At 42.6% G+C, this 23,452-nt stretch overlaps 1 protein-coding gene across 2 annotated transcripts; it reads right to left on the bottom strand.

Annotated features, from left to right (window-relative positions):
- Nucleotides 1-3,220: 3,220 nt before the first annotated feature.
- crlf1a (cytokine receptor-like factor 1a) lies at nucleotides 3,221-22,033 on the bottom strand. 2 transcript variants are annotated; one of them, XM_030443195.1, is made up of 9 exons: nucleotides 21,590-22,033; nucleotides 15,927-16,205; nucleotides 14,057-14,186; nucleotides 11,783-11,952; nucleotides 7,244-7,401; nucleotides 6,052-6,126; nucleotides 5,283-5,376; nucleotides 4,221-4,409; nucleotides 3,221-4,096 (listed from the first exon to the last, which is right to left on the bottom strand). In XM_030443195.1, the coding sequence occupies exons 1-9, from the start codon at nucleotides 21,660-21,662 to the stop codon at nucleotides 4,080-4,082; spliced, it is 1,185 nt and encodes a 394-aa protein (XP_030299055.1). In that variant the 5' UTR covers nucleotides 21,663-22,033; the 3' UTR covers nucleotides 3,221-4,079. The 2 variants fall into 2 exon arrangements, with proteins under 2 accessions (XP_030299055.1, XP_030299054.1); XM_030443194.1 differs by having other exon boundaries at nucleotides 4,225-4,409; nucleotides 21,590-22,032.
- Between the last annotated feature and the right edge of the window lie 1,419 nt (nucleotides 22,034-23,452).

Below are 23,452 nucleotides of genomic sequence, written 5' to 3'. Positions count from 1 at the left end.
TCTCTCCAGGTGATCCGCGGCTGAATAATACATGACCATGAGGTGAAGAAACCCTATCTTGACCGAGGCCCTGTGTTGCAGCCACAACCTGCTCCTCCACCTCCCTTTTTTTTTTTTTTTTTTTCCTCTCCCCTTAAGGTCCCATCAGGACAAAAGGTTTACATAAGCAGTGCCAAAAAAGTTGACTTTGTTAGGGGTAAGAAGAGGACAACCAGTGATTTAAAAGTTGAATGAAGACAAAAATCTGCACTTTTCTGAGCATTCAGAGGGGAAATGTTTCCTCAAAAGCACTGCAGCTACAGTCATGTCAGCAACATGGCATGTAGCTCATCTGTCATCCTATTCCGAGGCATTGTGTTACTCTGACTGAACTGCAGGCTGATGTATGTTTGCTGTAACTAATATCATCTCAGCACACAGGTTATTAAAAATGGAAGGACTTACACTGATCTTCTGTCCCAGGCGGATATCTGACAGGCTCAACATCTCCGAAACGACAAACAACTGGGACGGTGGTTTGTTTCTCGGTAAATATATTTTAGATCTGGCTTCTTCCAGGAATCGGAAGAAAAATAAGCTTTAAAATACAAATGCGTTTCCATGGATTTTCTCTAATATTAGCGGGTAAATCAGGTGAAAGATAAAAGCCAAAATTGCTGCAATATTTTGGCAAAGTAACCTGAATATCGCATAAATGTAGAGGAGTGTAAGTACAAGATTTGTCTCCAAAAAGAAGGGGAGTCGAAGTATACAGTGTGAGAAAATGGAAATACTCAGTAAATTACAAGTACAGCAAAACTGCACTGAAGCGTGCAACTTGTGTATTTATCACTGACGCCATCTCGTACAGCACCAAGCAGGGTCAGATAAGTCCAAAGTTTCACTTCTCTTTCTGAAAAGTCTCACTTTCTTCAGTGAAAAGGGCAGTGAGGAAGTTAAATAATGTAATCATCCCTCTTTTCCGATGCCCAAACCCATAATTTTATCTGCACATACAATATAATATAGTACATACAGGCCGTTTTTCCTGCTGAGTACTTTTATTTTGAACACTTGGCACTGTGGTGGAGTTTTCTACCAGGCACACTGAGGGAAAGGACTTATATTTAATCCATGAAAATCTTCCATTCGAACTACAAAAACGTCAATTTCTGGGATTGCGAGAATTCCCAGACCTTAAAATTAGTTTCAACAAACGTTTGAGGGAACTCGAACATAATCCACAGATGGCTACTTTGCGTCCGGGGAGCATCTGGAAAAAGTGAACTGTGGCAGAAAATACTCAAAGAAAAAAAACCAAAAACTGTTTTGCTTCTCCAGTGTGAGAGTCTGGCAGAAAATTTGCTCCGCTGCTTTCTACTAATTCTCCTCCTGAACACAGAGGTAACTAAAGCCTTGAGAGCGGAGCCATGACCAAGTTAAAACCCCACGCTGGTTAAATATTAAGCAGTGGTGACTCTGAGTGGTCACAGCCTCTGTAATAAGACTCTGCTGTGTCATAGGCAGGAGAAGGAACCCGGCCGCGGTGGAGGGCGCTGACAGGAAACACAACCGCTGTCTTCAGTTCCCACTCTGAGCAGGGAGCAGAGTGAGGCGTGTTAGGAGACGTGACTCGCTCATCGCTGTGGAGCGTGATGAGACGCAGCCTGGACTCATCAGGGAAAGTGTTTGTCAAATGTCACTCAGCTTTGTTTTGACCTCGCCGACGTTATGTTTTATTATTTCTGCTCCTCCTCAGGAGCTCAGTCACAGATTTGGGCCTTGGACCAGCAGAGAACCTGAGGTAGATTTAGGTGCACGTAGCGCCGCCATGTGGTCAGAATTTGTATGTTTCTGCTCTGAAAAGCTGAGCTGTCACGCTTTTTCTCGGTCAAACGCTCCGCACCCATTTAATTACACTCACTGAAAATGAGTCTGACACACCCTGCTCTGTGTTTCTGTGATTGCGAAAACATTGTGAGCTTTTCCTAATTGTCACGCTTCATTAAAATGTTTGGAAACCAGATTTATGGCATGTGTAAGATCACAAGAACAACCTAATTAATGTGAGTCACTGGTTATGTCTATATTTTGCATATATAGATTCTTAAATTGGAGTTTTTGCTATTTTAGATATTGAGAAAGGATCACTGGCACCCACGTGTAAGTCTGAGGAGGTCTTATGATGGAAAATTAATAAATAAAAATGTTCTTTAAGGATCTCAAACTTGTATTTAAAACCTCACTGAGTTAACTAAACTTTCATAAACGTACATAAATGAGAAAAAAAAGATCTAGATCACCACATGTGATCGTTAAAACTTGTATTTTTTGGCGTCTTTGGCTTTAAAACATGACTTTTTTCCTACATTACTCTGCTGATGTAAGTGAACTACACCCTTATGACTAAATCTAGACTCTCATGTTAACAGGGTTAAATAAAATATCAATCTTAAAGTGTATTATTTACTGGTGTTTAAACTGGTAGTTATTTCACACATTCTTTCTGGCGATGCAGAAACTTCACACGCATGAAAAAAGGCATTTTTCATTGTTTCTCTGAGGCTTTTCGGGAACCTGATCCTCCCGCAGCCACTCTTGGAGCGACCAGCTCCTCTGCCGTTGCCAACAATTATCTTAAAAAATGGCGGTTTTGTTTGGAAAGGTGATTGAAGATAAGTGAATCATGCGAGTGTGAAAAATTGGAGGCCGTACCCACATTTGATTTGCGGTTGAGAGAAATGGTAAACACATCACATCTGGAGAGAGAAACTTTCTAAGGAAGATAGACGCGGTGTGTTCGTTAGGATCTGGGGCCCTGTAGTGGAAGGTGAGGAGCAATTTGTTTTTATAATTAAACATGACTGTAGTTACTGTTATGCTAGGAGGTGCTGTGTCTGTCTTTTTCCCCTTTATTTTCTTAAAAATAATAAACATATCATTTAAAATATTACAGATTTCTTGTTTGAGTAGCAACTGACTATCAATCTATGTCACACGGTGTACCTACGGCATGTATTCTGCTTATTCTGGGGATGAAATTAACAGAAAATTCTTATTATAAGGCGTTTTTTTGTCCACATAAGTTGCTAAATTGGACATGTTTCAGTTCGGACAATCCCGGTGACAATTCTTGCAGGAAATGTGTCGAGCAGCAGGTCAAATTTTTAAGATTAATGGGTGAATATATAATGTAAAAGACAACATGAGCGTCACACACACAAGTCATTCCCAAGCCTCGTGTTTTCCGACATGTTTTTATAGAACAACATTAGAGATTGATAAACAACTTCAGTCATTGATATTTCTATTTTTTTTTTTTTTTTTTTTTTTACTAAACTAAACATAACTTAAGAAATAAAACATAACTTTATACAGTTTTAAATATGCTGGTACAATTCAGTACAAAAATAAAGGCAGTGAAAACGTCTCCACACACAAACAACCATCAGTCACATACTGTCGCTCAGAGAAAAACACGTTTGGCACTTTGTATGACAAAAAGCACGAATTGGAAATACTGAGTGATAATTCTTAACTTTTTTTCTTTTTTACACATAGGAAGTTTTTTTTCTGATTCGGAGCTTTTGATCCATGGATGCTGCACAGCCACTAGATGGCGCTTTGGATCCACAGGAGAAAAGAAAAAACAGGTCACAGAATACTTTGTTCAGACGCTCGGGCAACACTTTTTAGTTTGTTTGAATCTGTTTTGTTGATCACCTTTTAGAGCAGCCACATGTCAAACGTCTTTTACTGATGCCCGAGGTTTTATTCATGCTTACAACATCCTTTGAGTAAAGCAGAAAAGTCCGCGTGGTCTACGTTTTTTTGAATGTTGATACCAGGACGTTCCAAGGCAAGTCCACCTTCTCAGTTGCAGAAACAAAGCGCTGGTGTCGACTGGGAAAGATGAATTTAAAAAGAAGAAAATCCCATGTTTTGGATGTCCTCTCACCGCCACGGCCGGTACGTCCAGAGGAAAAAGTCTTATAATTCCCATATAAGAATACAACGTCTCTTTCTCTCACACACACATCGACAGAAACACACTCACTCAGTTCTTTTCTTGACTTGGAAAAGGCAGCGTGTGCTAGGATTTATCCCCTTGGAGAACCTTAAATCAAAAAGACAGACTCTGTTACAAATCAGCTCTTCATTCAACAGTGCTTTTTGCGTGTGTGCGGTTGCATGTCCGTGATTAGATTTGAGTGGCGTGTCCCTGCATTAGTGATGCTTACCTACCTGGTTGCGTGCTTTGTGGGATTTCTGCATCAGCACTCTCCACTGGTCGTACAGCTTCATGGACATGCTGCTGCAGCCGTAGGCGTGTTTCCGCACCCAGCCGAAGAACTGCTTCAGCTCCCTGCGCAGGGTGGAGTTGGAGTCCCCGCTGGACTTGGAGTCGCAGGAGCCCGACATCAGGCGCTCTGCGTGGAGGGAAGAAAGAAGGAGGGGACGGGAAAGAGACTGAAAGTTAGACTGGCTTTAGTTTTCAGAGCGGCATTGGTGGGAAAGGTACTCTGATTATTAGATCGTAGACAAACATTTTATGCGTTTACATAAAGATATCTACCGAAGTTAGCATGCTAACCAGCTAGCCCTTTTCATAACACCACTCCAAGCCACCAGTCCAGAATGCTTCTTTGAGTTCATCTGACAAAATCACTCCAAGCTTCCATTAAAAGTTCTGGAATACATTTACTTGTGTTAAAAAATTCAGGGGGTTTTTTCACAACCCATGTATTGTCTCCCTCATTCCTGACAGTATTGATACCATTTTGCTATGAGAACTCATTGTTAAGTCTGAGAAAGCAGCTAGCCAAGTCGCTGCGGCATCCAGCAGAGCGAACAGCACGACTTGAATCGTGTTCAGTCTTCCTTATTGATCCTTTTGTCAGTTCTTCTTTCTGTCCCTTTGTGTTGCAACTGAAGCGTTACATAAACAAGGTCTGGTCTGATTTTTTAATATTAAGTTTGGCAATATTCGATTTGGCTTTAATTTTTCTATTTTGATGTGATATAATTTGAGTTGATGCCTTTGAGCCGATACATCTGCCACGAATAGAAAAATGCAACACAGCACAAAACAGGCTGGAAGAAGGGTAAAAGAGGGTGACACAGCACCGCCGCCGGCCAGTTTCCAGCAGAGCGAGAAAACAGCGGGGTGCGTGGTACAAAACGAACTTTAGCGGTACAAACTGTCTCGTAAAATTGACCAAAAAAAGCTCTCAAAAGAACGAGATCAAGAGGAAGAGGTGCTATCAGCGGTATCGCCAGTAAGTGCTCCAGTGTGTGCTCACCACTGTGGGGTGTGGACGCGGCCGTAGGGTGGCTCCACTCGCTCCAGATGCCGGCCTTGCGAGAGCCATAGATACCCACAGGGTTACAGCGAACCTGGGGGAAAACGCAAGAGAACACACATTTACATAAACTGTGTCGCACCATCATTACTTATTAAAGGGGGGACAGGGGGTTGTCAAGAGTTTTGGATTAAGATCAGCCAACTTTGAGTTGATCACTACTCATGGGATCTTTCAACCACCCCAACGAGGAGAGGCGAGAGGTTAAGGATGGCAGCCGTGCTATTCTAGCTTGGATTTAAGGTTCCAGTCTGTAAGAAAATTGATTGTTGGGTCTCATTCCCATCAAATACTGAAGCTTAGAGATTGTAGGTTGGGTAGGGCGCCTATCCAGGGCGTCAGCATTTGACGAGTTGGGAATTTCTTACAAATTGGACCCTAAAGGCTGCACCCGGCTAATGTCCGGTCGTGCTAGCCAAAAAGACGGGTGCCTTTTTCTGAGCCCACAGAGCTCAGGACAGCGGGACAAAGTCGGACTAAGTGTTTACATCATTGATGCTTGGTGATCACACGCAGTCAGAGTTAAGGGACAGTGTTTCCCAGATGTCCAACTATTAAAATGAAGATGCCGGCCACATTATCAAAACATACGCTCCACGTTTTTATATTTATATGTGTATAAATAAATCTTCTTCTATATGCATGTAATGGAACAATATTTTTGGTGGCACATTTTCTGTCTATTGTCCCCCCTTGTACCAAACCATACCTGGACGAAGTACACCGTTCCAGGTCTCAGTCCGGCCAGCCTGCAAGACGTCTGATTCCCAACGTCGTCCATCACCTACACGCAAAAAAAAAACAAAAACAGAAGAGTTGAGTGCTGGAGGTCTGACCGCAGTATTAAACACCAATGGGCACAAACTAAAACACAAGGCAGAGTCAAGATGTAGAAAACACAACCACAAACCATGCGCAGACCCAAACATGCATGCACACCACATTGTTTGGGGGCTCCTGATCAGCGTGTTTATGCAAATATTTTCGTGTAATTGTGCCTGCTGGGTAAAAATCTGCTCTCTGTTAGGTATTACGGGGCCGCATATGCTGAGAAACCGTCGCAGGAGCATGCGCAGGCACTCACGGAAATACACGGACAGACGGCGGAAATAAAGACGAGCAAATAGATAGAGAAGGAAAGAAAAAACACCCGCACACAGCGGTTAATAACTCAGTCTAATAGTCCCCACTTTCTCTCTGGCATTCTGTCTGTAAGTACTTGTTCAGAACGACTACAACAGAAAGCAGAACATGGAAATTACAGGCATCAGAGGGCTAATGATGTGACGTGGGGAAGCCAAACCGCTGCGCATCTTTGCAGCCATATTGAAGACATTAACAGCTGAGATGAATCCCCTCCATTCCTCAGCATGACCTCATGATTAGGGCCGGTTCAGAGGGGAAACGGCGTTTTTGTTTTCACCACCAAAAGCCCCTTGAAGCCACTTTGGATTTGAAGTCTCCTCTCTCCTCCTTCACCCGCCATCTCGTCCCTCCGCTCCCCCACCTTTTCTTTTTTCCACTTTGCGAGCAACGACTTGCTTATATTACATGTGTGTAATTCCCCCTTAATTACTGGAGAATCTTCACTCGTACCCAGAGGACTCAAATGGATTCTGGGAAGCACCATCTGCGACGGCTGAAGGTTTCTACACTGTATTTTTCATTCATTAAAAGTTTGAACCGAGGTATACACAGTGGCTCCGAACTGTGTTTTTTCTCCTGATCAAAACCTGACTTCTCCTCCTGGCAGCGGAGGCCTCAATCATACTAGATTAGAGGTGATTACAGCATTAGGATGAGAAACAGCTGGGACAGTGCTGAAGTAATATATCTGCCTGTGTGTGAGAGACAACGAGGGGAGATTTATGTCCTCATAACTACGCGTCCTTGTCCTTTACCTTCCAGTCTTGGCTGTCCTCCAGTCTGTAGCGGATCTGGTATTTGGCTTGAAAGAGGAAGTCTTTGAGGGCGGGTGGGGCCTCCCAGCGAACGCTCAGCTGGTCCTCCAACTGGCCGACACGACTGACAGTCACACCTGACGGAGGGTCCGTGGTCACTGGAGGGAAAAAGAGATGGCGAAGGTTATTTAGTACGATCAACTCCAGAGCTAATGTCATGTGCCAAGAATCAACTGGTCCAAACTTTTAAAAGTCTGAATATTTACGAGTTGTTTGAGTCTTCTGGGATAGTTGTTTTTTGTTTTTTTTTGCAGACCAAAGAATGAATCAGTTAATCCGTACAAAAATTGGATGTTGCAGCTCTAATCCCATAAAATCCACTTGTAACAAGTCAGGCCAAGAATTGAAACGGTTATGTAATGAAGATCTGTAATGAAGACCGCTGAATGTCCATTTTCATTTCCCACAGCCCACAACTACATCATCAAATGTCTTGCTGTGTCTGACCAACAGTCTCAAACCAAAACATAATTACTTTGACAAGATTAAGCATCAAATCATCACATTTGAGAGGCTGAAACCATTGAATGTTGATCATTTCTGCACAGAAAATAACTGAAATCACTATTTGATTAAGAAAGCAGTTGCTAATTTATTTTCTACTTACTGACCAGACGAGCTCTAAGTGACATGTTTTGTATTTGTCTGACCAGTTAGGGTCTGAATTTTGATGTACTATCTCCACTTTGTGGACAAAGAAACATTATATTAATTTAATCATAAGTACAGAAAAAACAGTCCAGCTCGTGCTGTTTTTTGCTACTTTTGGGCAACAAAACTGAGACGTTATCACCATTAAATGCTGTTATTGTGAACATTTTCACACACAGCCACAAGATCATTCATTTATTGTCGTGTCTGAGGCCCTCTGATGAATACAAGTCAAATATTTACTCTCTTTATGCTCTGTTTTTGGTCACTACCAACTCCTCAGGATCTTTAGCTGCCAAATACTTCATTGTGTTCACCGTCTAGCTTGGTACTATTCAGATTCTTTATTAGAGGGCTTTCATTTAAAATAGCTGAGAGCCTATTGCTGGAAATGAAGTAGGAAACTGAGAATCAGGAAACCAAAACTCTTGGCTGAAATAGGCTAAAATGCTCCATAGAGCTGAAAGGAACTGCAGAGTAAGGTGATCATTTTCCTGTGGTTTGTAACTTAAAGCACATTACACAGTCGTTTCCAATAGTCTATTAATTCAAACATGTTGATCAAAGCAGCTTTAGGATCTAAGGCATGTCTTTAAGTACATGTGTTAATGAACAACTTTCCGGATTTTTGTATTTATTTGGGGGAAAAGCAGCTTGTGTGCTTGATAATGAGGGAAAATTCTCAAATGTACAAACAATGATTTCATAAGAGGCACAAGTTGGGTTAATATTGTAATTCATTACAGCCATTAAGGAGTACATTTCTATCCGAGGAACTTAACGATAAACTTCTGGCGGACAGATGGCCCAGATTATCATTTTAAGCCAAAAATCCATAGCTTAGGGGCTTCTTGCTACATTCTGGACTGATGTTTGCAGGGTCAAGAATCCATTCAATTCTAATTTGAAGCGGTAGGAGTGATGTCTTTATGTGTAACAGCACATCGAGGGAGTGTTCAGTGTTGGCGGAGGCTTTGCGGTCTCCGAAGAGTCGACTTGTGTACGCCGTGAGAGACTTTTATCATCTGACAGCGATTATCTTTTCAACAAACAAACATATTGTGACAGACCATTACTTTAACTTTCCTCACGTTTTGTTTTGAGCTTTTTAAGATCGCTTCAATATCGACTCCGGTGCCGTTTTTTTTTATAATGTCATTCCTTAGCAATAAACAAACAAGGAAAAACCCAGGGGAAAAGAAGAAGATGAGAGAGATTCAGTGGGGGGAAAAATTGGGAGTTGACACGAAAGTTTTTTAGAGGAATTGTTTCTGGTCACCAGAGACGCTCTCTGAGCTACGTAATGTGTGTTACTTCAGCAGATCCAGTTCACAGTTTTGGGTGATTTTAAATTGTCCAGCCCAACGATAACTTTAAAACACAGGGTATTAGATGGAAAACCACAATTACTTGAAATAATTGTGGCACTTAAATGTATTTTTCTTGGAGATTTTCCCTTCTTGTCCACGTTAATATAAAATTAATCTGAAGTATCTGAAGACCAAGTTGACATATGAGTTAATTTCATTAATCAACTCGAGTTGTTTTCTCATAATAACATCATAAGCATCTTTCTGCTCTGTCTACTTTTCAAATTTCGGTTTAATTTACTCGCTAAAATCTCCCTAAAGAGTTTTCTTACTGTTGAAAATCGACATAAATCCTGTTGTGTGTTCAGTCATTCCTGCGCTCAAAGCAGTTAAGCTTAACAAGCAGCAGCGAGCATCTTCTGGACTTTCGTTGCCCTGAATTTGGCCTCTCAGGCTACAAAAAAGCTACTGTCTTACCCTCTAGTTGAAGGGTGTCTTTTTCACTTTTTGTGAATTAAAAAATGAATCTATATTTTTGTTTTTGTCAATAAAGACGCTACAGTACAGGACAGCGTTTACTGTACTGTGTCGTTCCTATACATGTGATGCATTAAGCAGTAAAAGTCAATGAGGCATGACAACCAACAGATGAATCATCATTAACATAGGTTGTGTCATTCCTCCACGCGCCCTCGTCTCGGAGGCAGACACCAATACAAGTTGCCTCAAGTCTCTCGGTTCAGAGGGTTCCCCGTGACAGAGGAATGCAGAGAAGACTGTAGGTGTTTCCGCCTCGCCTTCATAACTGATTAGACATGACCGTAGACGCAAGTGACTCACAGCAGCGCGGCGCAGGTGTGGCTGCTGCGTTTTACGACCTTGCTACTGTTTTGGAAACTTGAATGAAAAGAATGGCCGGGGCAACCCGAGGGAAACAAAACGTGCACGCAGGTCCAGAAACCGCCCACGCTCTTGCCTGCCTCTCTGTTTCTATACTGTTACCGGGCCCTGCCCTGCCCTCGGGGTGTGTAAACAGGTGTGTGTGTGTGTGTGTGTGTGTGTGTGTGTGTGTGTGTGTGTGTGTGTGTGCATACATTAGGGAAACGGAAAGGGGATTAAGAGATTGATGGACGCTCGCTTCCTCGCCAGTGACACGTTTGGCCCCTTTACACTCTATATGGTTTTTCCCTCAGTGCGTTTCCCAGATGATGTTCGGAGCGTGTGATGAGTGAACCAGGTGAAGAGCTCCGAGCTAATCAGGCTCTATTATTTCAGGTCCAAGTCTTAAAGCCTCAAAAAGCCCAAACTCCTCTGGCCTCGGGGGTCTACAGCCGGCTCGGAGACAGGATTAGGTCTGAGGATCAGCCTGGAACATTCCAACACCACATAAAAGGGGGTTAGCGAGTGTTTTTCTGTGTATGTGTGTTTCTATGCGTGTGTGTGTGTGTCCAGTGAGCATGAGTAAAGAGAAAATGAGCTCATCAGGACGGAGGGCGTTTCCATTCGTCACACACCTACGCTTGTCCAGGTGCGTGCATTCATGTCTGTATGAGCGTGCAACTTTTTTTTTTTTCTGGGGATAATGAGGAAAAGAGGAAGAATTTGGCCTCGCCGCAACGCTCCGGTTGCTTAAACCCGCGCTAAGCCACGCAGGGGAAAAAAAACCCCACATAGCATCGCTTTAAAAGGGAACAACGCTCAGCTCCCATCAGGGTCGAAGCTGGGTGAGCGAACAACTTTCTCCAGAAGTCAGAAGACACTGAAGTCCGGCCAACGTCCTGTCTGTACGGATCAAGAGATGAACTTATGAAGTGAAGTGATGCTTCTTCAATACTTTAAGGGTTGCCCATTTGAGGCTAAAGTCTTTTACGGTTCAATACCTGTAAGTCACGAGATAAACCCGAATGGTAATGAGATGCTCCGTCTGAATTATACAAAACAAACACAGCGAATTTGCCGCACAAAGTCATGTTTATTTTTTGGGGAATAAAGGCTGGAAGTCACTGCTGCCGGCCAATAAAATATTTGGCACACAACCCCCCCCCCCCCCCCCCCCCCCCCCCCGCCAACGTAAAACCACAAATTGCTGCTGTAACACCAACATTTCTATATGGATAAGTAAACAGGACACAGCACATAATGAATATGCTTTGAAAGGTGCTGGAAGGCGTATTTTTTATGTCTCGTCTGGCTTTCAACCTCCTGGCTACGGTCTTGATGCTAAGCTAAGCTAATCCGCTTCCGTGCTCTAGCTCCAAATTAAACAAGAGCCATGAGAATGGTAACACTCGTCCTGAGAGAAAACATGAGTGCATTTCCCAAAATGCCCAATTATTCTTTAAAAATAATCCATCAACTGTTCGGGGGGGGGGGGGGGAAGCTGCTGTGATGAAGGGTCACAGGTGGACACAGGTATCCATTGTCCCGGATCATAACCTGAGGGCTCGTTGACACCGGGATCTAAGCTCTGAAAAGCATAAAAGGGACTCCAAGAAAATGGGTCAAAGTTCACACTCACCCACGTCTAGGATGTCGAGCGTGATGACATCAGAGGCAGCGTGGCCCAGCTGGTTGGAGGCCTCCACCCAGATCTCATAGGGCGTGAAGAGGTGCAGGTCCCGGGTGATGCTGCAGGAGTACGGCTGCGAGTGAGTGTAGTCCTCGCACTCCTTCTCCTTACCGTACCACCTGGAGGGGAAACAGAAAGCATGAGTTGGACTCTGGACGGCGCCGACACCCTTGAATAATGCATTTGATGTTGGATTTATGTGAGCTGATGTGCGAGTTTATACGATGTTTTATGAAGTCACACTAATGTACCTGTTGGCGCGCCGTATTGTGTTTTCATCTTTTCATCGCTTTTAAAATCTGAGTCAAGTATTTAAAAAATGAGAACCTATCTGAAACTCATATGAAAATGTATCACTCCCAGGAGAATTCCCTGTTTTTCCTAATTCTCGTGAAATTTGACTTTTATAAATGGCTTTGCCGCCTGGCAGCTACCGACCTTGTTATTCTTAAAATATGGTCTGCCAAACAGATAAGGAATTTTGTCTTACTTCCAGCTCCACTTTTTTTTGGTCAGGCTGTTCAGCTCATCATAAAAATCCCACATGTCAATATTTTGATTTTGGACTGGGAACATTCCTGATGGGCTCACCAAGTCAGAACTTTAACCCGTTTCAACCCAAGGCTGGTTCGCCTGGTAGTGACTCCCTTCATTTACAGGTGTGTGGCACCGTCACTGCATGTCTCTACGTGTTTTTAGAAAAAGTAAGGCTCATCAAATTGCTCTCAGTTGACCGTCGGATGAACCCCTCCAGACCCAACAGCTCCAACATACTGTAGATTTGCATTTAAAGGGATATTCCGGTGTTAATTTAATCCATGGTCTAAATCACCGTGAAACTGTGTTAGACTCCCTTTGAGAGATCAAGTTAGCAGACCGCTAATTTACAGAGTTTTATCAACCTCAGAAACGACCACACGACAACAATACACTGCAGTAAATGGGTCCAAATATAAACCGCCACCAAAAAGCCACAAATAATGCTCAGAACAGCACCAAACTTCAGCAACAGTACAAATAGGGTCTCAGCACATAGTCCGGGGCATCTAACCTCCGCTAGCTTAGCTGGATTTCTACTGAAAAGCTGACTAAATTTACCACTCTTCTGCAGCAACTTCCTGTTGACAGGAAGTCCCGACGAGTCGATTACCGAGTGCAGTAGAGTTCCGCGGCTCATGGATGAAAATGTATGATTATGACTCCATGGAAAAGCAATCAAAGTTCATATGTGTCTTACCTGCCAGTTTATAACAGTTATTATCGAGGGCGGACAGGCAAAAGAACGGACGTTTCTGAGGTTGATAAAACTCCGTAAATAAGCGGTCTGCTAACTTGATCTCTCGAGAGGGATTGTAACACAGTTTCACGGTGATTTAGACCATGGATTAAATTTACACCGGAATATCCCTTTAACACTAAGGCGGCCGTGTTTGCATGATATTGTTCTTGTGTCCGAACACGCAGCGGCTCAACCAATCCAGTGAGGAAAAGCTGGAAACAATGGGTGTGTGTTACAGTTCAGCTTAGATGCCGCCGTGGCATCACTTATATCAGAACTGGCGTGTATATTTCATTGAAATAACAGCAAAGAACAAGCTTTTCTTTTTTCCCCGATTGGCTCCGGTGAGAGTATAATTCACCAATTGTCTCTACTGGCAATGTTGTCTTACTACTGATCTGATAGGCTGATGACAGACAGTCAGACAGATAGTTTGTCTCATCACATGCCAGGTATTTTTTGAAAAGAGTTTATAATGGTGCCTTCCCACATGGTTCAGTGTAATAAAACATTTGGTTGGCTTGGCACGGAACACTTGTTAAACTTTTGACTTTGCCACATGTTGAGGCGATGTTGAAGGCAGAGTGTCTGTTGTCCAGTAATTATTGTTTTTTTAACCAGTAAAATCAGTCCAGCATGTTTAAATCTCTGGAGAAAGACAGTTGATTGTTGAGTCTCATTTCCAGGTCGTCAAATACAGACTTTTGGGGTTGTTGGGGCACGGCAACAGCGGTCTCAGTGAGTTGTTTTTATGCTTGTGAAAAACACAGATAATGGATGTTGAACTTTTTCTTTGGTGGGTCAAACTTAACACTATGGTGGGCAAACTTGGTCTGTATACAAAGAGTTTGGAGGGTCAAAAGTGTAATGCTTAATCTTAAATTTAATTAAATTTAATCTGCTTTTCAGATGTCCTACTGAATTGAATGTATCTGTCTCTGTACCTGAGTTTGTACTTGAGCGTGTACTGCGTGCTAATGTTGGTCTCTCCTTTTCCTCCCGGAGCCCAGCTGCAAGTCAGGTCTTTGGTGTTCCTGGACCAGCAGGTCAGATTGACCGGCTTCTCCGGAGGCACTGGGAAGAGAAAGAGGGGAGGACAGAGTGAGAGACATCGATGAAGAGAGAGGAGAGTGGTGCGGAGAGAAGGTGGTGGAGGGACGATGTCGGGTCCTCGAGGGTACAGAGTTTCCTCCAGCCATTATTGCAGCCCCTTCCTCCTGAGTGTAATTCCCCCAGACGCGATGTTCCTCAGAAATTGCTGTGTTTTTTTTCTTCTCTTAATTGTTTTATTTTGTGTGTTTCTGTGTGTGTATATGTGTGTGTGCGTGTGTGTGTGTGTGTGTGTGTGTGTGTGCGTGTGTGCGTGTGTGTGTGTGTGTGTGTGCTGTCTGATCTGGTCGGACTCTGGATCCCTGCCAACATTCCTCATCTCTCAGAACACAAGGTGCTGAACACCAGTGTCACACCGAGATTACGATCCAGACCGCATCTCCCCTAGTGTGTGTGTGTGTGTGTGTGTGTGTGTGTGTGTGTGTGTTTGTGTGTGTGTGTGTGTGAAAATGAAAGCACGTGTTTCTTCATAGTTACATTTTTTGTTTTTTTTTACTCCTGTGACTGCTGCTGTTAGAAACTCTGCTGCAGTGATGACACTTCAGCAATTATTACAAACTACAAAAACATCAATAATTACCCTTCATGGCTTTAAGTGTTTTTGTACTTCAGTAAGTTTATAGTTTTCCATTTCCAGAAATACACTTATATACTGTCTTGCCAAGAGTTAGATGAGGAGATTGTACCAAAAACAAAGTGTGTTAAGTGTTAAGTGTCAAGTTGACTTAAAAGTGTTGTTTCTAAAATATGGTGAGTCAGAAGGTCCATCTGTTACCTGTGAATTGAGCATGTGTTTTAATCGAACTAGAGGAACTACTGTTTTGGTAAGTTGTATTTCATTTATGTCAAGATTGAATTGACTGTTTAACACTAACTTAACAGGGCAGTTAAGCTAGTCATAGTTCGGTAAAGCAGCTGAAACCACAGTGCTGTCAGATTGTATCTAAATTGCGGAAAGTGGTATTAGTATCCAGGATGGGCCGGGGCTGGCTAACGTCAGTAGACACTTTACTTCACATTATGTCGATGATGTTGGCTCGCTTTTGATTGCCGTTAAAGGTATAATGTGTAACATATGGTGCAGTTTAAAACAAACAGGGAAAATAAGACCGAGGGGAGTCCTTCAGTCTTAACGGTAAGCTCAGCAGCTGGCTGCAGCCTCATATTTACCCAACAGACATCTCATCCAGAAAGCAAATAATTCCTCAAATGTCAAAGAATTTCTTGAAGGAATCGACTGCCCCGACAGGAGAAGACTGTTTCAAAGATTATCATAAAGAACCACACTGACAGGATCACCCAGTGAAGTATTATCAGCAGCTTGGCAATGCGTTATGTAAATGTTGGTCCTCGTAAGTATAGAAGTGCAAACATGTGTCTGTGTAAAGCGTCTTATGACCCTCTCTGTGAGTGATTGTGCGAGTAATGGACCACACAGGTGGTCGGAGCGTCGCACAGTCACACGCTCACAGAGGCCTCTCGCCGGCCCGAAGGCAGAAACACTAAACATAAAATACAGACCGTGTAGGGACACTTAAAGATCTGCCCACTGCTTCCGTCTTGTTTCCCCGTATTCCCATTTCCTTTCACTCCTCTCACCTCCGTGTTGTGCAACTCTTCTCGATCCTGTTCTACTTTCCCTTAACATGGACGTAGTGAGCAGATAAATGCACGGATAACGCGAGAATAAGCTGTTGAACTTACTCCCGACGTAGAGGCAGGAGCCCGCCAAGATGTGGCCCTTGTGGTTGTGACAGACCAGGTTGTCGCCGGACGTCTGCCTGGAGGCGTTGAGTCCGGCCAGCGTCACGCTGAGGTTGGTGGGGCTCAGCACTCGGTACAGGGAGCTGGGCAGCTGCTGGCCGTTGAGCGTCCAGAACAGAGAGCTGGCGTGGATGCCGAGGTCGGAGTGCACCCAGCAGCTGGCGGTCAGGTTGGACCCCATGCGGAGGACAGGGTCCTGGGGGTAGATAACTGCTACATCTGGGAAAGAGAGCAAGACGGATGAGGAGAGGTCAGTGTAATCATCACAGAGGGGATGGTAAATCATCATTTGTTATCATATTTCACAGGCGAAGGATAAATGTGAAGGACTACAGATATTTTTAATAATAATTGCGGGTGTTTTATTTACTGTAAGAGAGAGAGGATTGAAGGGAAGGGAAGACGTTTATTTCCTCAGATTGGTGGATTTTTACAAAAATGTTGCAGGCGCCGGAATGCAAACACGTCAGTCAGACGATTTTCTGAGAGGGATTGACTGAGCTGTGAGAGCGTCAACACTTTGTCAGACCACTACAAATCTTCGCCCGGGGGCCACGTCTGTGGAGCTGACAGACCTTGTGTGGTCCAGCACAGAGGAGCCGACTTTGAAGAAGCTAAAACCAACTGTAACTCCACACCAATATTAATATCACAACTCCCCCGACCGGAGCCCTGACACAAAACATTTACGCACACGCAGAGAACACAAACAAACACCTGCACAGAGGGGGAGGTTGTCTTTGTCACCGGAGACGGCGGGACGAAAGGGGGACCGTGATTAGCCGATAATATGCTGATCCGGCTGAATAACAATCAGTGTTTATGTATTCGAGGCGCAGAGGACGGGCTGTTACCCCGGGGCTGGGGTGTGAAGCCCTCTTAATACCCCCGTTCCTTTACAGTTCAAACGCTACAGTGAAAGACACAATTACTGCTGTTTATTGTCTCTGCCTGACACGCTCGCTGGAGGAAATGGCTTGTAAAATGTTGTTTGTTTGGAGAAGCTGCGCGAAGCACAGCGCTCATCAGCGTGAGTTGAGTTCAACCCCGCGACAGTGAGGGAAGAAGTTATTGGGCAATGTTTAATTCCTAGCAGAGCCTCCAAACAATGACATATATGATTGATTACCAGTCTGAAAATAATTTTTCTTTGCAACAATTACTTAACTATTCAATTAGTGTTGACAGTCACAATTTATCTGTTCCCTCTGTTCAAGAAGCAAAACTTTGGCGTTGTCTCACCAAGCTGAACAGAGCTGTTACATCATGGTTATAAAGAGAAACAACATTGTTCGCACAACTAATACAGACGTATCTGACCATCACAGTGCTGTGTGTTTACATATTAGTAACTGTATTAATCAACTTTTAGTTTTTCTTTTCTTCTTTCGACTTTTAAAGGAACATTATGTAGTTTTGGGGAAGACATTCTAATTAGAAGAGGAAGATCGTCAACGGCCAAAACAAACTGAATACACAAACTATCTTTGTTTTCAGGACTGAATAAACAAACTGACCTTAAAGGACAACACAGTTTCATACCGTTTTACTTTGTGGCGGACCCTGCCACCATTCTGGATTCACACTGTGTCTTGAGGACCTTATTTTCCTCTGAGAACAGCTTGTTTATTCACATATAAAACATAAAATATATTCATGAGTTTGTATCATTACCCCGTTTATATTGTAAATAATACAATTCCGGGTTGTAACTTCTTCTCCAAAACTACATACTGCCCCTTTAAAAGCTCCCCATGGACAGGTTTTGTAACAAAGCATTAGTGTTTAGCGCATCTGGCGCTTGGTTCCTATTTATTATTATCTATTCTGGGTTTACCACCACTGCTAGTAAAAAGGTCAAATTAAAATAAACATTGCAATTGCATCTTCCTATCATCTAAAACCAAAACAATATAATCCAGTATTACAGAAATTATTTTTATTTTTATTTAATAATAACAACAATGAGGAATGACATTATAAATGTGCCATCTAATATATTATGTTATAAATCATATAGTAAACACAGAGTATGCTGCAGCACTAATGTTAATGTTGTTTCCATGTCATGTATTTTCAGGTTTCTTTACTTCTTTAAGGAAGTCGAGTATTTGAACAAGACATCTGAGGACATCATCGTGTGCTTTGGGAAACACTGATCAACTGATGAAAATCACCACAATCGACTCGATATTATCAAGTGTTATCTAGTAACTGGCCAGAGGTTTATCTGTATATCGTAGTATATGTTGTCCGGCATGCACTGAAATGCAAATGTTGTTTTTTTTAATATTACAATGCTGAAAAAGATGCTCGGGGTAATTTACATCCACTAAATTCACGAGTTTATTTTGAAACTGTAAAATATCCGGCCTACATTGCCTCCTGTATCCTGTCACCAGAGTTTGATGACCACGTTCTCGGGATCATTGAACAGAAAAGTGTGTTCTTTACATCCTAACATCACCGGGTATCTGTCGAGCTCTACGAAACTAATCAAGTCATCAAGAAAGTAAACGATTAAAATAACCGTTAGTCGCAGCTCTGTTCTTCCCTGTCAGTCTTCTAAAGGCACATGACACTCCCTCCTGTTTTCTAAAGATCTGTTTACCCTCTGCTCATCTGTGCGACAGTTGAAAAGGAAGCCGACACTTTCCTCTGTCTGCTCCACAATAGACGTACATGTGGAACATTTTCGGGGGGCCACTGTGGAAGAGAGAGTCACGCAACGCTTAGTGACAATGAGCCGAGCAGCGCCGTCTAAAGAGGGATCAAGGAGACGGTGGCGGATCTGTTTTTCGCGTGTGTGTGTTTTATTGTATAGATCTACACTGTGTGTGTTTAACGGACGCTCTGAAGAGATTATCTTGTCTAACGTCAAATCAGGGCGAGTTTAGTGAGAAGAAAAGGGGACGTGCAGGAGGTGAGAAGTTAATTTCAGGTTTAAAAAAGCTGGTTTTTCATGACTTTGTGTGTTTGAGAGCGAAATAGTTGGTTTTAACTGATGATATCCAACATAAATACCTATTTAGATGCTAACAGGACATATAAACTCAAACTTTACGGGATTATGAGCTGCACTAAAAGCTAATTATATGTTTGTAAGAAATTTCCACATCGAAACTGTTTTATTTCAGTGGCAACTGTAAACCGCAGCACAGCGAGTGAAGGGGAAGCACCCTCCATCATTGCAGTGAATAAAACCGTAATGACCTATTAGGCCCTGTAATAAACAGCAGGCCAGCTCATGATCAAGGCCCGTTGTCTCCTATGAGCCCACTGAAAGTACACTTTCTTTTATTAGCGCCTTTCAGACTGGATGAATAACAGGAGATCCTCTCTGAGCTGAGCTGCTCTCTGCCAGTGAGCTCACCATAAAAACTAATCCAGCCACTTAACGCGGGGAAGCGGACATAACTTTGATTTATTTACGTTACTGTGCATTAAGCTGCCGGTTAACATTCTCCAAAACCCGAGCGAGTGATGTCACTGCTTTGCTGCGGTCCGTAAAGCCCCTCTTGCCCTCCATGTGTTAAACGAATTATGGCCCGACTTGTTGAAATTCGGCCTCCTGGGAGCTGAGTTCCTCTCGGCGGGGATACGACCGATATACCTCAGCAGGAGCCCATCAATAACAGGAGGTGTCAAGTGGACAAAGTGGCATTTGTCCTTTTATTTATATATATTTTTTTTGTGAGTCTCGATTATGTAAATCAACGCAGGAAGGAGTCTGTAGAGTTATTGGAAACATATTTCAAATCCAGTGTTCCCCTGTGAGAAGTCACTGCGAGTGTTATATGTTCCTGTGTGGGATTTACATAATCTTATGCTGATTTATTCCTCCTCTGGAAACCCTGTATCTCTGGTGCTCTTCACTGCAGTTAAAGTAACAGTTTAGTGTTTATATCCTCTCTAATATCCCTATAACGCCATTGTAAAACTTTTTTATACAAGGATTGCACCGACTCATATCCTTAGAAAATAGTAATTTCCTTGCAAATTATATAATCATATTATTTATTGAGATTTAGCTTCTTGTGTTAGTTTGTAAAGCACTGCCTCGAATGACACCGGGTCACATTTCAGAGCTGCACATCCCCTGTTCCACCGCCCGACCCCTCAGATCCGCTGACCAATTGCTGCTCTCCGTTCCACGCAACTCCGCTAAAAAAACAAAGTGTTTTCAGTCGTTGGCCCGAAACTGTGGAATAGTTTGCCACAAACAGTCGAATCCTCCCCGTCCACTGAAACATTCAAAATCCACCTAAAAACCCATCAATTTTATCTTCAGCCTACAAATTCTAAGGCACGTCGAGGCCTCTCCACTCTCCGGTTGTTTTATGCGATGCTGTTTGTGTTATAATAATCTCTTTGGAAAGCACTTTGGTCAACTTTGTGTTGCTTTTAAATGAGCTCTAGAAATGAAACGAACGTGTATTTTCCATCCTACACTTTAGGGGTGTTACAATATCACGATACTCGTGCTATAACAACCAAATACTGACATAGTGTTAATAACACACGTCTGATAATACCTTGTGAATAATGGAGCAAAGACGTTCGGTCTTTTGTGTTTAATGTTTGCGTTGAATAATCTCCTAAACTGTTCATTTTATCCCATAGTTCATCACTGTAATATCCTTAACATGTCTTGTAATATTTCTGTATTGTTTGCATTGAATATTATCTCTCATTGATGACTATAATATTCCTATTATATATATATATCTATCTTGACTTTCATCTGTCATGTCTGCGTTGACTTATGTCCTCCTGAATGTTCATGTTATCCATTATTTTACAACTATAACATTCTTATCAGTGGCAGGAGCAGTATGAATAATAACCTTTCTAACTGATATTTTTGTTATCCTACATTAATCTCCTAAATGGACATATTCATATTGTATATTTACCTTGTAGACTTGTGGTTTCTGAGTAATGTTTGCATTAGCTAATATCACTATTTATCCTCAACATGGCTTGTAGAGTTTGCCCTTCTAAAATGTTATTTTCTATTCTATATCGATAACTATAAAACTCCTATTATCTCCTTACATAGGCCTGTATTATTCAGTAATGTTTCCATTTAATTTTATACTCCTAAAATAGTTAATTATCCCATATTCTATCACTATAATAGTCTTTTTATGGCTTGTAGTGTATCTGTAGCAGTTGCACACCCTTCTAAAAGTGTATTTATTATCCTATTTTAATATATCAAGGATGTTTGCAGACTAATCTCCTCCTAAAATAGTAAATCTATCCAAAACAATACGACTTAAAAATTCTTATTAAAGCTTGTAGTTCATCTGTGGTGTTTGCATCTCTCTAAAATGTGTTGCACTGCTGCTGAAATCCATTCCTCCAGCTCTTATTCTCTCTGAAATCGTGCACACCAGAGCAGGACAGTGTCACCCAGAGGTGTTTACAGTAAGATCTCTGAGGTGACACATGGACTAAACTGCTCCTGTGGACCAAAAAAAGGCCAGCCTGTACCCAAAAACCACCTCCTCCTCCCCCCCTTCCCAAAAAATAAAAACCTTCCCCGATGCAGCCAAAGACTTTTTTACGCACCGATTGGACATCTGCGTGCAACTTACGTGTGGACAGGGACAGCACGCCGGGAGTGTGCAGCATGAGGAAAAGCAAGCAGATATCCGAGACGGCTTTCATTTTCCTCCAGTCGGATATGTTTCTCCCCTGTCTGTCTTGTCTTGTCTGTCGTCCTCGTGTTGCTGTGATGTGTTGTTTCCTTTCTCGATCCTGGAGAGAAATTACGCACAGCGGTGGAGAGAGAGAGAGAGACAGAGAGAGAGAGAGGAAAAAACAGCACGGGGGGTTCAAAGCTCCGGGTTTTTTGTTTTTTTTTATATTCACCAAAGTCAAGTCTCAGGAGCGCGTTAGAAAAAGTGCAACCCGGTGGAAAAAGTCCCCCCGTGGGAAGCCATAAGGGCCACTCGTCCTCAGCAAGCGACTAAAAGTGAAGCGTAGCGCGTCCTGCGTGCACTCTTTTCACTTCTTAATGCTTCCTGCAGCTTAATCATACACAAGTTCATACTTTCTAAGCCCCTCCTCTCTCTCTCTCTCTCTCTCTCTCTCTCTTCCCACACAGTCGCCCAGTCATTTCCCCCACTCTTTCCGTCCTTTCACTGCTCCTCTCTCTCCTTTCTTTTTTCTTTTCTTTTCTTTTTTTTTTCTTTCTCTCAACCTCTCCCCCTTCAGTGATGGGTAGGGGAGTCAGGGCCATTCACTTTCACTGAATCACTCTGTCTCTGTTACTTTCCATGCCTCAGGTCTCTGCTTTACAGTGTTTCACCATAGGAGGCTGTTGAGTCAGTGTGAGAGGAACAGGGAAGGTCTCCAAATCCTGGAGTGTCTTCTTCTTCTTCTTCCTCTCTTCTTTTTTATCTCTTTGTAGAAGGAGAGTGTGACGCAGAGCCTCTTCTCCACGCACAGAAAAACTCTTTGTACCCACTCGAATTATGAAATGTCAGGTTTTCTGCAGGCGACTATTGCCCCATCACCCATAATTCTTACAGTTAACTCATCCCTAAAAAACTCAATGTCCGATAAGTCATTTGTTGGATGGGCAGAATCTGGTTGAGCCGAGACATCCGGTCGTCTTCTCTCTCTCTTGAAGATGGAAATTGGAAAATCTCGTCTCAGCGGCGGCTCCTCTGATAACCAAAGATCGACTTCACAAAAGCTGAAACAGGATAACTTAAAAAAAAAAAACTTCTCACAAGTAAAAAGCTGAAAACGGAAGCAACAAATTCATTATTGGACTTCTGCCACTTACTTGCCTTGGTCTGGTATTACCACCAGGCTAGCGATGGCTAACATTAGCTGTTGATGTCACTTTATATGTTCTACTATATAACGCTACTTTTAAGCATCTACCCTCATCTTGCACTTGTGATTATGTTTCACAAGGAGAGATTTTATAACTTTCCATTTGGTCCAACTTTCTGTCAGACTTCTGATAAATGCCTACATTCAGTCCATACTTATGTTTTTGGTTGGATGGCGCCCTCCACTGGCCTCAGTAATAATCACAGCTGTAAAGGAGGAAGTCAGGAGAAGTTGTATAATATCCACCAGCGGTCATTTTGTTTTGGGAACAGGGATATACGTCGTTTTGGGTGTTGCTGGTAATCAACCTATTCAGTCGTTTAGTTATGAGGATGTGTCGTTACTGACTACATTAAGTGAGACCACCGACTGGAAGGTCAAGCCAACGTGCAAGTGGCTTAAACCTGAATTCTTTCTGGCAAGGGTGTGACTTCACTGGTTTCAAAAAGATCACTGATTCTATAAGCTTATGAGAAATTTACCAGATTTCTCACTTGATTTATTTAACTTCTAATGAGTTCATGGTCTCAATTGCTGGTTTGAGGTCTTCTTCGATACGACATGATTGTTAAATTAATGTAAAATAAATGATAAAGTAGGGTATGCTTTAA

This window comes from Sparus aurata, chromosome 16 (assembly GCF_900880675.1).
Source record: "Sparus aurata chromosome 16, fSpaAur1.1, whole genome shotgun sequence".
Taxonomy (NCBI): Eukaryota; Metazoa; Chordata; class Actinopteri; order Spariformes; family Sparidae; genus Sparus; species Sparus aurata.
The sequence above is the reverse complement of the archived record's forward strand: the minus strand, read 5'-3'. Positions and strand labels throughout refer to the sequence as shown.